Source organism: Bufo gargarizans, chromosome 5, assembly GCF_014858855.1.
Source record: "Bufo gargarizans isolate SCDJY-AF-19 chromosome 5, ASM1485885v1, whole genome shotgun sequence".
NCBI lineage: Eukaryota > Metazoa > Chordata > Amphibia > Anura > Bufonidae > Bufo > Bufo gargarizans.
Genome location: NC_058084.1, coordinates 213173671 through 213193523, shown reverse-complemented (window position 1 = coordinate 213193523; position 19853 = coordinate 213173671). Strand labels below are relative to the sequence as shown.

General features: G+C 41.0%; 1 protein-coding gene across 6 annotated transcripts in view; it reads left to right on the top strand.

Moving 5' to 3' along the window:
• Positions 1–13103, top strand: part of SEPTIN7 (septin 7) — a 108865-nt gene extending 95762 nt beyond the window's left edge. For 5 of the 6 annotated variants that reach the window (XM_044292728.1, XM_044292726.1, XM_044292722.1 and 2 more), the window contains exons 12-15: positions 1984–2004; positions 3927–4062; positions 4393–4532; positions 12023–13103. In XM_044292728.1, the coding sequence (XP_044148663.1) occupies positions 1984–2004; positions 3927–4062; positions 4393–4532; positions 12023–12062 (337 nt within the window). In that variant the 3' untranslated portion in view covers positions 12063–13103. The remainder of the gene's footprint in view (positions 1–1983; positions 2005–3926; positions 4063–4392; positions 4533–12022) is intronic. The other variant, XM_044292724.1, reaches the window with a different exon arrangement.
• The last annotated feature ends 6750 nt before the right edge of the window (positions 13104–19853 follow it).

Below are 19853 nucleotides of genomic sequence, written 5' to 3'. Positions count from 1 at the left end.
TGTAGACTTTTTAAATCCAATGTACCTCCAGTTTGCAGGAACTGTAATTAAAGTTTAAGCTTTAAAGTGGGTATTCTCATCTCATAAAGTGACTGCATTTTGCTAGGATATGCTATCCCATTTTGAAGTTTGAGTGTCCAAACTCTGGGAGCCCCACTGATTGTGAGAATGAAAGGATCACTGCACTAGTTTGTACTGTGCCCCCAATCTGTTTTTCCTGCTTAGAGAAGCTCTCGGTCACCAGGCTGTGCAGGGAACTGCAACCATTCCTTTTAAAGAGGGCCATGCTGCAGATCCCTTGGGCACCTTTGTGAAAGGAAAAATGGGGAAGGATATATTTTGCTAAATGAGTGCTGTGACCCCTACATTTTCAGGATTAGTAGGGACCTCAGATGTCAGGCCTCCGCAGATCAAAAAGTGATGGCATATATCGGGGATGGCCAACCTGTGGCTCTCCAGCTGTTGCAAAACTACAACTCCCACCATGCCCTGCTGTAGGCTGATAGCTGTAGTTAGTCTGGGCATGCTGGGAGTTGTAGTTTTGCAACAGCTGGCGAGTCTCAGGTTGGCCATCCTTGGCATATATCATAAAGATGGTGATACTCTAACGCCTTAAAAACATAGATTAAAGGGGTATTCACACACACACACACACACATTTATTTTATTTTTTTCACGTTTTCCCCTTCAGTTGAAGAACAACTTTTCCATTGATAATTGTTACATTTTTCCTACTGGGCCAGCGCTGCCCTCCCAAATGATGCTTCAGTCATTTCCTGGATCAGGTGCCGTACACTGTGCATGTGGTCCTAGCCCAGTTACAACCCAAAATGAATGTGACGGTCCTCACTGACAACCGATTCGTGGCCTGCCGTTGCCCATTCTCACTATGCTTTGAGAACATAGAATACTATCTTGCATTCTAACCAGCCAAGCTGCGGCGGCGCAGTCAGGCAGCCGTGGACACTATGTAGGTCAGCATCTGAAGCTGTCTGACTGCGCAGGCGCAGCCGGGCTTGTTAGGAGGCATAATGGTATTCTTCAGTGCTAGCACAGGATTCATACCTGGAGATGTTGTGCAGGGAGCAGTCCATGAAAGTGCCTTCAATGATGACTCATTGATTGTGGGTTGTAACCAAATCTCGTAATACCCCTTTAATTTGCCTTGAGTGCCGTTGACCCTATAGGTGTATTGGAATAGGAAAGTCTATGTACAGTACTGTTCGGTATCATAGCACTATACAACCAATGGGAAATAAATCTAAGCAGCCTGAAGATTTCATATTTATGCTGCTGTTCTTAGGGCTAGTCCACCTATGAATATCGGGTCAGACAAAATGCCCTACAGCCAGAGGTTCACTTACTGCCCACACTGGTAATTGGTGAACTATTGCAGCCTCTGTGGTTGCGAATTGTTCACAGTAAAATATATTCTTTGAAATGTTGAGAAATTAGATTGAGCACAAACAGAATTCATGGTTATCGTTTTACGCCCTAAATTGACTGCAAGAGGACTCTCGGCTCATTTTTGTTTGTCAAATAGCCCGGTGTAGTAGAACTTGCCAACCACTTGTATCTTTGAATTAGATTTATCTTATTTTTGCTAATCTTGACACCCCTTAAGATTCCTAAAGAGGTTTAATCACTATTAATTTCTGAATGTTAAGTTTCTCTGAAACCTTACTGCATGATGGCTGCACTTTTGCCAATGTGCTTTGCACCCATTGCTGTTTAATTTCCCCTGTGCAATCCTAAAATTAATCAGTTGTTATGCTGAACTTGGCTATATGTCTAATCTGTCACCTGAATTCTGCTTCTCAGAAGACTGATCTCCACTTTCTTTACACATTCTCCTCTTCCTAGATGCACAAATTAAGCTTTTTTCTAATTGATTAATTTTGATTTGCCTAATTTACTTCATTTACGCATGCTAAGTCCTTGTGTTTTTTTTTTTTTTGTTTGTTTTTTTTTTTTTTTTTTTAGACGTGAAACGGTTGAAGGCATGTAAGTGGTCTTTTCAAGTTCTACAAAATCACGTAACTTCTATTTGTATACTGATTTACTTTCTAAATGCTCTGTTATGGGTAAAAGGTAATGCCTGGGACTGTGGCTTTTATAATATATACAGTGAAGCCAAATTGCTATACAGCACCACAGTTAGATGAAATATTTACTTGCGTTCTGTGTTTTCATGTGATAAATTCAAGGGTACCATGTAGTGTGCCCTCTGTGTAAGAAAAGATTCATACTTTTCTCTTTAGGATCATGTATTGGTTGTGGCTTCAAAAATATAAATATATCTAAAACCAGCCACATACATCCTAGTGTGAACTATATGGCCTAATAGGGCAATTAGAAAAATCTGTATATACTCGTTCAGAATAACAGTCATGAAGTCTTATTAAATTGCAGAAGCCTGGTCACTTAACTCCAAAAGGTGGCCATAGACCTGAAATTGCTGTAGGCCCCCACCACCGCCATACACATGCATGCTCCGCTTTGAGACGAATAAGGCCGTGGCCTTGACTTTTCAGCTCCTCTCTCCTGGAAACAAATGTTAAGATTAATTTAGGGAGAGTGGGTGCACATTAGTTCTTTAGTTGGTCCCACTGAAACAGGAGCTATGTCTGTGAGATGTTTAGGACGGTAAGGCTGGGTTCACATCACGTTTTTTCTCGTTCGTTTAACATATATAAAAAAAAAGGATGGATTATACTGGTGCCATACAGTGGCATCCGTTCACCATAGAGTATCATTGTAAAAATTAAAAAATAGTCAAGCCTGTATTACACAGGTCAATTGACACATTCACTCCCGGCAATAGCTCGCTAGATAGCGGAGGAGACCACTGCTATTACATGCAACGATCTCCTCCACAACATGGCGAGGAGCCATTGTTCGTTGTCTTACTGTCTTGTGGTTTGCCGGTGGCAGATCGCTATAAGGGTCCATTCACACATCTGTGTGTGTTTTGCGGATCTGCAAAACACAGACAGCGGCAATGTGCGTTCCGCATTTTGCGCACCGCACATTGCCGGCACTAAGAGAATATGCCTTTTTGCGGACAAGAATAGGACATGTTCTATTTTTTTTCAAGATCGGAATTGCGGACCCGGAAGTGTGGCCCCATAGAAATGTATGGGTCCGCAATTCCGTTCCGCAAAATGCGGAATGGAATTGCGGGTGTGGAGCCTTAGCTTGATCTGCCACTGGCAAGCACTGATTTTTAAGCATGCTTAAAAAATCTGAATTGCCCGATGAATCGTGTCAGTATTACACTGCTAAATCATCGCTGACGAGCATTCATGCAAACGCTTGTTAGCAATTTTTGCCCGCAAAATCGTCCAGTGTAATACAGCCTTCAGTCGTGGAAAAAGACTATGGGATTATCTCAAATGAGCACTACAAATGGTGCCAGTTATAGCTGCTACTGGGAATTGAATTTTTCTGCTTCTACCTCATTTAGGTCATTGCTGAAGATGCAGTTTTGTCTGAGAATTTACCACTTTAATAATATAATGTACTGAATAGAGGATGGTTTGCTGACCTTTCCACATTGGGTCCCTTGCGTTCCAGTCCTTACATTTACCTAGCTGGATTCATTGCATTGTCTGAAAATTGCTGAAAGTGGGTAGAAATTATATATAAAAAATCCTCTAGGCTATTTTCTAATAGAGATATATATATATATATATATATATATATATATATATATATATATATTATATATATATATATATATAATAATCTATCATACACACACTGAGTAGTAGTGATCTCCATAGTGGTCGTTAATGACTCATCGATCCATTCATCTCATGACTTTACTGTTCCATCATTTATTTTATTTAACCTTTTGTATGTTTTCATTGTCCATTCTTTGTTTGTGCTACCTTGAACAACCTGTTTCTTTTCCTATATTCCAGGAGCCCTCTAGCTCAGATGGAAGAAGAAAGAAGGGAACATGTGGCGAAGATGAAGAAAATGGAGATGGAAATGGAGCAAGTGTTTGAGATGAAGGTCAAGGAAAAAGTTCAGAAGCTTAAGGATTCTGAAGCAGAAGTATGAACCTTCATAAATGTGTTTTTTATATATCTGCCTGTAGACCACTAGCTATTATGCCTGACTGCACAATTATGAGGGGTAACGCAAATGATCAGCTGAAAAATATAACACCCCTAATTCTTTTGATTATTAGGATATGCCAATAACAAAAAATTTAGTTCTATGCTAGTTGCTCCCAGACATTATATTGCAGACTCTCTTTGGTAGACTGTATTTCCCCCACAATCCTAAAGACTATATTATATCACTCCTGATTTGTAAAGGAATGTCCCTTCAGATCTGAGAGATCTGGATCAGTCAGTGTGACATTTTGTTATTTTCTCTTAGCTCCAGCGACGTCATGAGCAGATGAAAAAGAACCTGGAGGCTCAGCACAAAGAGTTGGAAGAGAAGAGGCGTCAATTTGAGGAGGAGAAGATGAACTGGGAAACTCAGCAACGTCTACTGGAACAGCAGAATTCTTCCAGGTACTGGGCACCTTACACTTTAAGTATTGGGATTTATGTATTTGGAGCTTGAAAATATGTTCACTCACCCCTTTTATCAAGTTGACATACTTGTGCATGGAACATCCCAAAGCAGGATGAACAGATGCACAGCAAAATAGGCTCCAGCACTGAGAAGTCTTGAAAAATGTAGTCCACTTAGGCGATTGGATTGAGCCCAGCATGTATGTAGAGAAGAACATTATTCCAAGACCTTGGCTAAAAAGGATAGGCAACTACAAGTGTGGTTATTGGAGGTGTAAGGCTTGTGCTTTTGTTCATTGTGAGAGAAATTGACTTGTACAATAAAATTTTAAAATGAAATCTTACATTAATTGCAACACAACACGTTTTGGCCAGTTGCAATTTATGTAGATTGCAGTATGGTGGTCATACTACTAATCCCCTTAAAGGGAACCTGTCACCGGGATTTTGGGTATAGAGCTGAGGACATGGGTTGCTAGATGGCCACTAGCACATCCCCAATCCCCATAGCTGTGTGCTTTTATTGTGTCAAAAAAACGATTTGATAGATATGCAAATTAACATAAGAGTCATATCTTACTTGTGTGAACAGAGAAGAGTCATATTTTCAAGCTCTGACTCATCTCAGGTTAATTTGCGTATGTATCAAATCGGTTTTTATACACAATAAAAGCACACAGAGCTATGGGGACTGGGTATAGCGGATGTGCTAGCGGCCATCTAGCAACCCATGTCCTCAGCTCTATACCCAAAATCCAGATGACAGGTTCCCTTTAAAGTACAGTATTTCAAACACAAACTGGTAATATTTCTACTTTATCCAAAAACTTTAGGGATACACATCAGGGGAATTTTTCCACGTTAGTTTTCCAAGGTATATAACGTGTACAGAGACCGAACAGGGGTGGAGATCATGTGAAAAACATAACAAATAGTGAGACTTATTGGGTACGCATGTACTCCTGAGTGTTTAAACCAGAGATGAGATTAAATTTGTTATTGGTTATTGTTTGACTGGAAGGGGTTAACTTCACCTGTGAAGCGCTAATGTGATGTACATGCAGTCTTTGCTGCATGGTGTATTTTATATGCTTCAGTAAATTGGACTGAGGTTTTTTTTTAAGACTCTTCAGTGCTGGAGCCTACTTTGCTGTGCATATGTATGTAAAGGATCCACAGATTCTGTGCTTCTTCCCCCACTCCTTCCATAAGTCTTTCTTCTCCAAAGGGTCTACATTAGTGATGAGTGAGCACCAAAGTATTCGTGTGTTCGGCCCGAACACATTGCTATATTCGTGTGCTTGGCCGAGCACCCGAGTATAATAGAAGTCAATGCTGCTCGGAAGAGAAGAGGGTGTCTGGTTCATAAAAAAAAAAGTTTGACATTTATGGAAACCCCTAGTGATGTCTGGATCATGAACGAATCGTTCTTTTGAACCGATTCAGTTCACTGATCCGGAAGAGTCGGTTCCTCTGACTGAGCTGATCCGAATGAAACGGCTCAGTCAGATCAGCATAGAGGCAGCAGCAGGCAGTGTAATAGGAGCAGACAGTGGACGCTAGCCCCGCCCCTCCCCGCCCTCCAACCAATCAGAGGCAGCCAGCACTGACTCACAGCACAGGGGGAGTTGCAGGGACTCAGAGAATCGTCTGAGTCTATTAGTTAAAAGAATCGAATGAGTCAGAGACTCATTTGATTCTTTGAGTTAAAAGAACCGTGAGTCACCGAGTCCCTGCTCTGCGGCTCCCTGTAAGTCCGTCCGGGGGGAAGGGGGGGGGGGCATTAATCTAGCATGTAGCAGAGCTGTGTGTGTACAGGGTGCATGCAGCAGTGTAGCATCATGCTACACTGCTACATGCACCCTGTACACACACAGCTCTGCTACATGCTGTAGCAGAGCAGAAAGTCTGGTAGGGACTCGGTGACACGATTCTTTTAACTAAAACTCTCAGACAATTATCTGAGTCCCTGCAATAACTATAGCCACTACATCAGTCTGCTTCACTGCAGCAGAGCTGTGTTTGCCAGGAGCCAGTCCCTCCTGATTTTCGGTTCACTTGAGAGCCGACTCAGCAAGTGAACCGAAGATTCGATGAGCTGAGCATGCGCATTGATCTTCAGTTCACTTGCTTCTGCCGGCTCAGGAAGTGAACCGAAGATCCGATTCATGAATCGGTTCATTTGAATGAGCTGATTCAAATGAACCGATTCATCTGAAAGATCCGAACTTCCCATCACTAGAAACCCCATCAAAACAGCATTAAGAGGATAGCTGGATACGTCTTAGACTCCTGTTTTGTGCGACATACAATAGACAGCCACACAAAGGCTGTATGCCAAAAGCCAGGTATGTGCAAGCCATCAATCTATCCATGACAGGCTTAGTCAGCATACCTTACAATGGCAGCCTTGTGCACTGAGATATTCCAAACCAGCTCTCATCTGACTGAGAACCAGTAAACCTCAAAGTTATTTTGCCTCTGTTGGATGGCTTGTGTGGACCTGGCACACCTAGATCAATATTAGGGCGAAAAAAAGTTTTCCGATTGTCCAAACATAATATTCAATAACCTTTCTATACAGTTTTGTCATGTAAAAAGTCATTTGCATAAACATTGGCATATGGAAAAGTCATGCAAATTAGCAGAATCTGCCTTGTTTTTCATCTGTCATAAGACTGAAAACCAATAGATGGCGCTATTGAGTTATGAACAGCGCCCTCTATTGGTATCAGTCTTATGACAAGACAAATATTCTTGTTAGAAGACTATGAAACCAATAGAGGGCGCTGTTCATAACTCAATAGCGCCATCTATTTATTTCATAGTCTTCTGACAAGCTTATTAGTGTAGCCTTTTGCATGGAAAATTTGGGATAAAAATTAGCGATTTAGAATATTTACGATCTACACTAGGATGATATCTGACACTGGGAAAGCTGGGTTATAACTCTGTGTAGATCGCTAGTTATTACCCAACTTTCCCAGTGTCAGATATCATCCTAGTGTAGATCGTGAATATTCTAATTGTGAATTTTCCATGCAAAAGGCTACACTATAAAAGCTTGTCAGAAGACTGTCTATTCTTGTCAGAAGACTATGAAAGGAATAGATGGCGCTATTGAGTTATGAAGAGCGCCCTCTATTGGTTTCATAGTCTTCTGACAAAAATATTTGTCTTGTAATAAGACTGTGAAACCAATAGAGGGCGCTCTTCATAACTCAATTGCACCATCTATTGGTTTTTATAGTCTTATGACAGCTGAAAAATAAGGCAGATTCTGCTCATTTGCATGTCTTTCCCATATGTCCATGTTTATGCAAATTAGTTGTTACATGACAAAACTGTATAGAAAGGTTGTTAGGACAATCGGAAAACTTTTTGTCACCCTAAAATTACTTTGAGGTTTACTGGTTCTCAGTCAGATGAGAGCTGGTTTGGAATGTCTCATAGTGCACAAGGCTGCCATTGTAAAGTATGCTGACTAAGCCTGTCATCTGTCTCATGGATAGATTGATGGCTTGCACATACCTGGCTTTTGTCATACAACCTTTGTGTGGCTGTCTATTTTATGTCGTAGATAATAGGAGTCCAAGACGCATCCAGCTATCCTCTTAATGCTGTTTCCACACCATTTTGATGGGGTTTCCATCAATTTCTAACCTTTTTATTTTTTTTTTTTTTTTTTTTAATGAACCAGACACCCTCTTCTCTTCCGAGCAGGGGGTACCTGGGGTTCTCCCATTGACTTCCATTGTATTAAATTGTATTCAAGCACCCAAATTATTCGGCCTGAGCACTCTGATCTGCCAAACATAGCTATGCTCGAGCCAAACAGCAGTTTGGCCGAGCATGCTCGCTCATGACTAGTCTACATTCTGGTAAAAGATGAGAGAAAGAAATGCTTCAGTTTTAAGCTGCTTTCACATCTGTGTTGTGCTGTCCAGTTTTGAAATCCAGCAGAGAATCTTAAAACCGGAGGAAAACGCTTAAGTTTTGTCCCCCTTCATTGTCTGTAGGGACAATACAAACCTGAACGCAGTGCACCTTAATGCATTCCATTCCTATGCCGGACAGAAAACGGCTGCAAGCAGTGTTTTTGTGTGTGGCATGGGAAACATAAGAAGTTGGCTCCGGCACCAGAAACCATGTAAGTCAATAGTGACGGATCCGTTTTTTCGGACATGAGAAAACTGGGGGCGGCATCCAATGACTTACAACGGTTTTAGTACCGGATCCATTTTTTTCGGACTGGTTTCTTCATTTTCGATATAATACAACCAGATCCATTGTGAACGGATGCAGCCAGTTGTATTATAAAGGAAGCGTTTTGCTGTGGTTTTGAGATCCTATGCCAGATCTCAAAACCGGACAGCAAAAACGCAGATATTAAAGTAGCCTTGATCTCCTGTGCTGGTATCGCTCCCTTTTATGAAAACAGGCAGTCATGAGAGCCAGCCTTCCAGTGCAGACATTCAGGAAACTCAGCAGCATCTTATGTGACAGAGGACATGGAAAATGTTGTCATAGTGATGCAGCTATAACTGGAATGTATAGTTTCAGTATAAAAATTGTTACCATAGTAACCAACTGAACTATGTAAAACATTTTCACCAGAAAACAGACGTCAAAGCACACATCCAAATAGAGCGTAATCTGAGCATTGAACCCCAAATTAAGTACTTCTGAATGTACTTTTTAATGCTGACAATCTGTAGAATTTGTAGGGCTACCTCAGCTCTTTCACTTAGTGATCCGTTGCTTCATTCTGGAGAAAATGTACTTTGAATCCATATGCAAATGAGCAGTTAAGTGCACCAAGGGCGGGCCCAATCCAATGTTGCTCTTTCTCCTTCCTCTCCTTCATCGACAGGCTTGTGTGAGAGAACTATGCAGGAACCTGTCTATCAAGGGGGTGGCGGTGGCAGAGGAAGCAGGAGAAACAAGAGTGCACAAGTGGCTTGGGCCCTCCCATTATGTCCTTGAAGGGGTTATGCCTTGATGTAAAAAATGTAAATCTATCCCAGCTAGAACCAGCCCTGTATCTCACATGGAGCCGGTGATCTTCCCATTTATTACTGTACTTGTTCTGCCAGATTTATTTCAGGATGACAGCAGGGCGGGTGTTCTTCCTCAGGGGCGAGTCCTTTGTGCCGCAGCACTATACCTGTAACTGTCACAGCTTCTAACAGCAGTTACAAAAGTATTCACATCCAAATGCTGGTTTAAAAAATTTAGAATATTTTTTATGGCACAACCCCTTTAACTGTTTATTTGCATATGGATTAAACATAGTTTTTCTCCAGAAAGGATTGTTAAGGGCTCTTTCACACTTGCGTTGTCCGGATCCGTTGTGTACTCCATTTGCTGGAATTACACGCCGGATCCGGAAAAACGCAAGTGAACTGAAAGCATTTGAAGACTGATCGGTCTTCTAAATACGTTCAGTGTTACTATGGCATCCAGGACGCTATTAAAGTCCTGGTTGCCATAGTAGTAGTGGGGAGCGGGGGAGCAGTATACTTACCGTTCATGTGGCTCCCGGGGCGCTCCAGAATGACGTCAGAGCGCCCCATGCGCATGGATGACGTGTCCATGCGATCACGTCATCCATGCCTGTGGGGCGCCCTGACGTCACTCTGAAGCGCCCCCCGGGAGCCGCACGGACGGTAAGTATACTGCTCCCCACTACACTTTACCATGTCAAACAGGACTTTAGCATCCTGGCAGCCATGGTAACCATTCAGAAAAAGCTAAACGTCGGATCCGGTAATGCGCCGAAATGACGTTTAGCTTAAGGCCGGATCTGGATTAATGCCTTTCAATGGGCATTAATTCTGCATCCGGTCTTGCGGCAAGTGTTCAGGATTTTTGGCTGGAGCAAAAAGAGCAGCATGCTGCGGTATTTTCTCCGGCCAAAAAACGTTCCGGTCCTGAACTGAAGACATCCTGATGCATCCTGAACGGATTTCTCTCCATTCAGAATGCATGGGGATAATCCTGATCAGGATTCTTCCGGCATAGAGCCCCGACGACGGAACTCTATGCCGGAAGAACGCAAGTGTGAAAGAGCCCTAAGTGAAAGGCATTACATTCAGTTGAGCTAGCCCTACAAGGTGTTGTGCCTGGCATAAAAGGGAATTCCCTGCTGACAGGCTCTATTTAAATACACATTTGACACATTTTATTTGTTCTGGTACTGTACTGAATATCAGGATCCCAATAGTGAGCTGTCATTGCTGTGAAAGAAAGCTGTGTACCTACAGATGTGACCTTCCTTAAATTTCCTCTAAGCTTGAGATATACAAAGATACAGTATTTCACCCTTTCGCTACACTGCGCTGGAACGATAGGCAAACATGGAGAGTGAGATCACAGCATCTAAAAGGTGAAAAACCGGGAGCTCTCACTTCTGGGCGTCTTACCGGCAGCCTCTGCGGCCAATGAGGATGCTGGTAATTGATATCAATACACTCAGGCTCGCTGAAGAGGCTGAGGATGTCAAAGCTGCAATTCTTATTTTGGCCGTTAGGTGGCAGTCCAACATAAGAAATGAGCAATTGTCAGTAGTAAATGGATTTTAAAAATCCATGATTGTTCAAAATGTCAAGATTTTTTTTTGGCTTTTGTACGCTCAAATACGAAGATAAAAAAAAAGTAAAAGTTTAAATCGCCCCACTTTCCGTATAATAAAAATAAAATTGCAAAAATATAAACATCATGGGTATCACCGCAACCGAAAAACGCCCGTACTATTAAAATATTTGCCAATACGGCGAATGGCTTAATGGAAAGAGGGTTAAAAATTGCCAATTTGCCATTTTTTTCATTGCTTTTCTTACCCAAAAAATGTAATAAAATGTTAACAAAAAGTCACACACTCCAAACTGGCATCAATAAAAACTACAGATTGTCCTGCAAAAAATGAGCCCCCACACATTCCACCCCATTAGAATTTATTTTTATTTTTTTACAGCTTTCCACTATATTGTATGCCAAAATAAATGATGGCATTAGAAAGTACAACTTGTCCTGCAAAAAATAAGCCCACATACAGCTATGTAAACGGAAATATAAAAAAGTTATGTCTCAAGGAAGATGGGGAGGAAAATAACGCAAAAACAAAGAAAAAGCTCTGGTATCCTACGGGTTAGGCCTATGGTAGTTCATATTACAGGCTTCTAAACTCAGCAGCAATTTCACAACTCTGCCCTGGTGTTCATATTGATCTATTATAATGTTTTAATTTTTTAATGACTTCTCTTCTTGTGCTACACGCAGGTTCCTATGGTCAACTGCCAATTTATTTAATCATAGCTCTTCTTTTACAATATAGACAACAAGCTGGCATCTAGTGTAGGGTAGCAGTGAGGTTATAGACTTCCGTTCAAATGACCCCTTCATCAGCTTGGCAAATTAAGCTGTTTACTAAACTGAGAGGGTTATTGTCTTCATTTTGGTGAATTTTATGTTTGTGTTTCTCTTAGGACCTTGGAGAAAAATAAGAAGAAAGGGAAGATCTTTTAAGACATTTTTTGACCACCTTACTCTGTATCCGTTGCCAATTTGCCAGCACAGACATCAGTGTTTGTTGGAGCCATTCAGCCACTTCTGAAACCAGTTGCATCCATTAATGTTGGATTAAACGGCATGACCTTTTTTTTTTTTTATTATTGATCTTAGTGGAGATAAATATGCCTTGAATTGTTTGAGGTTTTTTTGTTCTTTTTTTGCATACTTGGAGAACTATACGTTGCAAGTAACTGCTCCTTCTTTCCTACTTCTCTTTCTTTTTAACTGATGTCTTCATTTTAAAATCAAGAAAAAAGCATTTTACTGTTGTAGGAGCGTGGTCTGGTGGCTGGTAGCAGGATATTCCACAATACAAAGACTCTGGCTTAACAATGAAGATAAACGCCATACTTTTGTTACATCTTCTAACTCGCGCACACGTAACAAAGAACTTCCATGCTTACGGTTTCTTGTCATTTACCTTTTCCCCCCTATTTTGACACTTCCATTGTTTAAAGATACACATGGGAATTACAGGCTTACAGTGCACAGTTGGCTTTTCTTTCATTTTTTCCCCCCAAAACCAAACTCTAGTGACTGGGGAATACTTAAAATATATGCTTTTCCATGTAATACCTTCTTTCCAGGGGACTCTTAATAACTGCTTCCTTTTTGTAATAACATTTACTTTAGATATTATTTTTTGAGTATGGGCCCTACTGGTTTAAAGTATATCTTATTTCTCTGCAGTAGGAGTCAGTGAGTAAAACCTCTATATATGTTTGTTTTTTTATTTTTTACTTTCTGCCTCGTCTTGTGGTAAGGCAGCAGGAATGATGCATTTATAGGTCATTTCTAGATACAAATAACAAACATTCTGTTCCTACCCATTTGTGCAGTCTATTTTATGTTTTGCTAGAAACGGGAATCATGGCCTCACAAGGAGAGGAACATCACAATTTTGCATTTAGCTGTATTCATATACTGCATTCTGTATTTTTTTGTTTGTATTGTACAAAGTCACATAATAAACAATGTTGTGATGTAATACTGCAAGTACATGGTCCATCTTTTTACTTTTCTGTTATAATGTGTACATTGTGTAGATAGATCTATATTCTTCTGTGTAGCTTTTTTCCTCTTTAAAAAAAGAAAAGAAAAAAAAAGTCTGATTGTAAATCTTTGTTTAACCCCTTCAGGCATTTTGACGTACCTGTACGTCATAGTGGCTGATGGAATGTATGAAGTGGTCAAGTGGGCTGCTGCTCTGAGCCCGTTTTATACATGCGGGTGCCGGCTGTATACTACTGCAGGCACCCACTGTAATCATCAAGATCAGTAATGATGTCGGGCCCCGTCATTTAACCGCTTCAGATCACAGGATCTGTCGAGCTAGACAGAAGGAGGCGGCTCCCTCGGCCTTCCAATCGGAGCCCCCGCAGTAAAGTCGTTGGGCTCCGATGGGTTACCATGACAGCCTGGGGCCTGCTGACGGTTCCCAGGCCTGTCATGGTAATCTGCCTGCAAAACTGTGCACGAGGCACAGGTCAGCAGGCAGAGCGGCAGAATCTCAAACACTATAATGGTTCTCTATTGTGGTTTATGGGACAAGGGATCAAAAGATCCCATGTAGGGATGAGCAAACTTGTTTGACAAGTTTGGCGTTCAGGTTTTATTACAATTCCAATACCACAGGCTATGGCGGAATGCCAGGCATTATGCATTCCGTCATAGAATTACGTTATGGCCCATGGTATTGGAATCCATAATGGATTTGTAATAAAACCCAAACTCGTAAAACACAAGTTCGTTCATCCCTAATCCCAGGTTCTAGCCTCCTAAAGGAAAAGGTATTATGTAAAAAGTTCACACCCTTTCCCAATTTTAAATATAAAAATGAACAAAAAATAAACATAACGGGTATCGCTGCATCTGAAGATGTCTGAACTATTAAAGTATAAAAATGTTTCTGTAATTGCCGTAATGAAAAAATATATATAAAATACGCAATTTTTGCCATTTTGTGGTCATCTTATTACCCCACAAAAAAATGCAGTAACAGTGATCTGCTCTGTAGACAGAAATCTAAAAAAGTTATGGCTGTCAGAAATGGTGATGCAAAGAAAATTGATTTTTTGTTTCTCTTATAAAAAAAATATGTATGTATGTATGTGTGTGTGTGTGTGTGTGTGTATATATATATATATATATATATATATATATATATATATATATATATATATAATTTTACACACACAAATTTGGTATCTCCATAATTATATTGAGCCACAGAATAAGGACTGTATTTTGGAATTGTGGGTATTTTTTCTGTTTCAGCCCATAAAGAATTTTTCTTATTTTCCAATACGAGACATGGTAAATTAAATGGTACCATTAAAAATACTACTTATCCCACAAAAAATAAGTTATGGCTATTGGAACATGAGGAGGAAAAGATTTAAATGCAAAAATTAAAATAGGCCTAGTACTTGGGTTTTCCAAGACTTTAATACTGATGACCTATCTTCTGAATAGGTAATCAGTATGTGATCAGTGGGAGTCTAACACCCGGGTCCCCCGCCAATCAGCTTTCTGAGAAGGCAGCGGCACTCCTGTGATCAGCACAGACTTCTTAGCTTTTCCTAGGCCAGTGATGACACATCATTCACATGGCGTTAAAGTGAATGGGGCTGAGTGAGCGATACCAAGCACAGCCACTATACTATGCAGATGGCGCTTTGCTTGGTGAGCAGCTAGAAGGCCACGGCACTCACAGGAGCACCAGTGTCTTCTCAAACAGCTGATTGGCAGGGGTCCTGGACCCCCACCAATCAGATACTGGTGACCTATTCAGAAGATAGGTTATCAGTTAAAAAATTCTGGAAGACCCTTTTAAGGGGTTAAACACAATCATTTCAGGTCCAAGCTTATATGTTAAATCTCTTAATATACACTCATTGACTAAATAAAATAATGCATCCAGAAGGAGTTGTTGAAATCGAATAAAATTATATATGTGTGAATGTAATGGTGATATAAGTAAGTGATTACAATATTAGAGTGAAAGGATAAGTTTATTGGAGAAAACTACAATTAAAAGAAGGCTCTAGGACCCTGTTGGGTTGCCTCTAACCTGGATACAAGATGAGATACAGTTGGGCATAGGGGCATACAGGTGGTATCCTGCAGCACATTTGCCCACAGATGTTGGAGCTGGGCCTGTAGATCCTGCACAATTGTAGGTTGCTGAAGCTGGCATCCTAACTGATCGACTGATACACATGTTTAATTAGCGATAAATTTGGTAACTGAGCAGGCCAAGGAAGTGTTGCAATCTGGCGGAAACATTCCTGGGAAACACTTGCTGCAGGTGGGTGAGCATAAGGCAGTTCATCAAAACAACCATACTGCTTCCCTCAGTCCAATGATGCACCTTTTCTCAAAGTTTGTCAACTGGGAAAAAAAATTGTGACTCATAGAGGCAAGTGTATTAACCAATCATTTCTCATAAAGAGGTACGCTAACCAAAATAGCCTCTGAGAGCCTTTTTTTATATTGGGCAGTGGGGGAGTGGAGCACTTTTACGCCCTCTAGTGGAAAGACCCAATGTCTAATCAGACCACCTGTTCATTTAGATATCTACCCGTTGCGTTTTACAGCAATATTTCTATCTGGGAGTGATATTTTTTTAGTCAATGAGTGTATCTTTAAACCACTCAGTCCTTAACTGACTGTGGATCCAACGAAGTTTTGAAGAGTCGCAGGCCTCTCCATAACTTTGGTGCATCCAGCGCCAGTAATAAATATAAGACTGCTTCCTAGCAGGTGTAGAAAATGGTGAATGAGACAGGCCTGATGGCTCCTCCTCTTCCCCACCCATGCCACGCCCACAATTTTAGACCTGGGGGGGGAGCTGGGCGAAGTCACAGATTGGCATATTTCAGCATAGTAAATGACTCCAAGTATTTCTGTTGCTTGGGTATGAAAACATCCCCCATTGCGGTGAGCATGGGCACTTATCATTGTTAAGCTTTTAAAAGTCACTCTATAGGCAGCCAGCATGCTATTTAATAAATCTATATCTACACAGACTATTTGGAGCCCTGCATCAGAAAACCGGGGCTTCAATCACTATCAAGGTATATTAAGAAAATACAGGATTTTGAACCTATTTATGTTAACCTCTTCCCAAAATCCTTAGTGACCACCCATACTTGTTTTTACGGCGGTCACTAAGGGGCTTTAGGCTGGGCCGCCGCTTTTTTACGTCAGCCCAGTCTAAGCGTTGCGGGAGTGACGATCCGGGCTGTTTAACACTTTGCATGCCGTGGGCAATGGCGCCTGCCGCATGTAAAGTGCTGACAGAGGGAGCGGACTCCCTCTGTCTTCCATTGGCACCCCAGAAATGCGATTGAGGGGGGCCGATGTGTGTGAAGGCTTCCTGGGGTGTGATGTAGGCCCCAGACCAGCCTTGAGTAATTTCCAGCAGGCTGTGCCTCTCTTGCGCAGCCTTCTGGTGAATGTCAGAATAGCATTGCCATTAAAATGCAATGCACTATAGGGATAGGGCATTGCATTCTAAAAGCAATAAAAAAGCTGTCCTAGTCCACTTGTGGGACTATTAAGTGGTTAAAAAAAAATGTATTCAATAAAAAAAAATCCCATAAAATTTTTTACGCTCAATATGTTTGGTATTGCTGCATCCGTAACGACCCGGACTACAGAAATATCATGTAAATTATCCCCCTTTACGTGAACGCCGTAAAAAAAATTAAATAAAAAGGGCAGAATTGCTAATTTATTCTGAGTTGCCACCGAAAAAAATTAATAACAAGTGATCAAAAAGCGCCATTTACTCCAAAATGATACCAATGAAAAATACAAGTCGTCCTGCAAAAATCAAGCTCCACACAACTCCATAGAAAGTTATGGATCTTGGGAAGTGGCAATGCAAAAACATTTTTTTTCTTTTAAGGGGGTTATTGCAAAAAAGTAAAATGTAAAAAATATATATGTATTTGGTATCGTAGTGACCCAGAGAATCAGAAAATAAAGATATGTTAATTTATACCTAAAAATTAATGTCGTAAAACTTATAACGTAAAAATGCAGTGGCAGAATTTCTGTTTTTCCTCATCTCCCTCCCAGAAAGAGTTAAAAGTTAATCAGAAAGTTATGTGTACCCCAAAAATGGTTCCATTAAAAACTATAACTTGTCCCGCAAAAAAACAAGCCCTCATAAAACTATATAGACAGAAAAATAAAAAAGTTATAGCTCTTGGAACGTGACGATGAAAAAGAAGAAAAACGCTTGGTCAGTAAGGCCCAAAACAGGCTGGTCACGAAGGGGTTGAAGAGGACCGGTCACCACAAAATGCAGTGCAATCTGCAGGCACCATGTTAGAGCAAGAGGAGCTGGAAAGATTTAAAAAAAAAAAGTGTGTGTGTGTATATAGATATATAGATTCCGTTAAACTGTAATTTATACATTTAAAAGGGTTTTCCAAGTGTGTTTTATTTTTTTTTAATTTTTTTACTGAGGATAGGTCATCAGTATTGATCTGCAGGGGTCCGAGCTACGCCTAGGCCATGTGACCGATGAATGTGTTGTCAGTTGGCCTAGGGAAATCAGCTAAAAGGCCATAGCGCTACTGTGAGTGTGACTGCCTTCTCAAACAGCTGATCGGCGGGGGTTCTGTGTGATGGACCCCCACCGATCAGATACTGATGACCCATCCAGAAAATCATCTGGTCATCAGTATTAAAATCTCGGAAAACCCCTTTAAGGCCTCTTGCGCGTATGTTTTTTTCCCGTTTAGTTTTTTGCGTTCCGTATGCGGACCCATTTCAATGGATCCGCAAAAAAAATATGGAAGGTATTCCGTATGCCTTACATTTCCCTTCCGTTCAAAGTTAGAACATGTCCTGTTATTGTCCGCATAACCGACAAGGATAGTATTGTTCTTTCGGGGGCCAGCTGTTCTGTTCCCCCCCAAAAAAAAAAAAATTATGACTTTGTTGTGCCATTCCTTTATTTTTTCTACTAGAAGTTATTAATGAATTGCCAGCAGTCTGCAGTAAGGGTACAGAGGGGAGGTAACCAGTTGGGGGGGGGGGGGTCCCCCACAGTCTGACTCTGTCCAATCAGTGCTGCCATTGTCAGGCTTTGCAGGGACACACCCCAACTGGTAACACCCCTCTGTACCCTTACTGCAGACTGCTAGCAATTTATTCATACCTTGTAGCAGGAATAATACAGGAATGGTACAACATGGACCCATAAGAGTAGATGCTCTAGAATTGTTATTGCATGGGGAATGCTGGTAGCTATTAGAACAGACATGCAAGGAGCTGTGAAAGGTCCTCTTCAAGTTAAGAAAAAACAGATACAAATGAATAAATTAGTAATAAGTTTTACTAAATCTTTTCTCACAAAACTGTATATCGGTCTGCTCATCTTCTGTTCTGTAGAATGCTGCCTGCGGATTGCGTTTAATTTTGTGGTGCAAACACCATTGCCACGGAGTGTCTGCTGTGGAAAAAGCAGGTCCCTGGAGGGCGAGTCCATGATTGGCGATAACAATGAACAAGGATTTTTAACTGCTTAAATGTCAATTGTCACAACGACATCTGCTGTGCTCCTGGTAACAGAACTGTTCCCCCATGACTAGATTACGGGAGCTGTTTGGTTGCTATTGCAGCCTTTGGCCTTCTGAAGGCTCAGAGATCCAAATAAAAAATGTATTTTTTTTCCAAGCTTTTTGTTTATAAAATTGCCTGAAAAAAACATAAAACTATGGAGAGATTTTTTTTCCCAAGCTTCCAAGTCACATGCAAAAAAAATAAAAAAAAAAACCCTCTTACGGCTATGTGAATGGGAAAAAAAGTTATGTCTCTTGGTGGGGGGGGGGGGGGAAGAAATAAAAATAAAAGAAAGGTAGATTGTCAGGAAGTGGTTAAACCCTCCCTGTACATGCATGGCACTGGGCCAGTCTATAAAGGGGGTGCTTCTATTATGCAACATCATGACACTGGGGGCATCAGTCCTTCCAGTGCAGAGAGAGTGTCATTCTAATGGATGAGGTGAGTAAATACATATATTTTTTCTTCTTCCCTCTGAACGGCACTTTAACCCATTTTTAACGGCTGTTAGATTGGTATACTCCTGTCTAAAATAAAAAACAGCCATGTAAATAACCCCATAGACTTTGGTTCTAAAAACGGGCGTGACTGCTGTTGCACAGCAGTTTTTCACTGTTGCATGAATGTAGCCTAAGGCCTTGTTCACACGTCAGTGTTTAGTCAGTGATTTCCATCAGTGATTTGTGAGCCAAAACCAGGTGCAACTCTAAACACAGAACAGGAGCAGATCTTTCCCTTCTACCTCATGTCTGTGGAGGCTCCACTTCTGGTTTTGGCTCACAAATCACTGATGGAAATCACTGACCAAACACTGAAGTGTGAACGAGGCCTTAGATTTCTCTTTTGTTCATTGACTTAGAATTTTGTTAATTGATATCAGTAATCTATTAACACTTCTATTTTTGAAAGCATAGTACTGTATGCACAGTACTGTATACCTCCAATGCAGGCTCCTAATGTGATCAGAGCCTAAAGCTGGCCATACACATTAGATCTATGTTTGTCAAACTCACCGATTTATCTAATGCAGGCATCCTCAAACTGCGGCCCTCCAGCTTTGGTAAAACTACAACTCCCACAATGCCCTGCTGTAGGCTGATACCTGTAGGCTGTTTGGGCATGCTGGGAGTTGTAGTTTAGTAACAGCTGGAGAGCCGCAGTTTG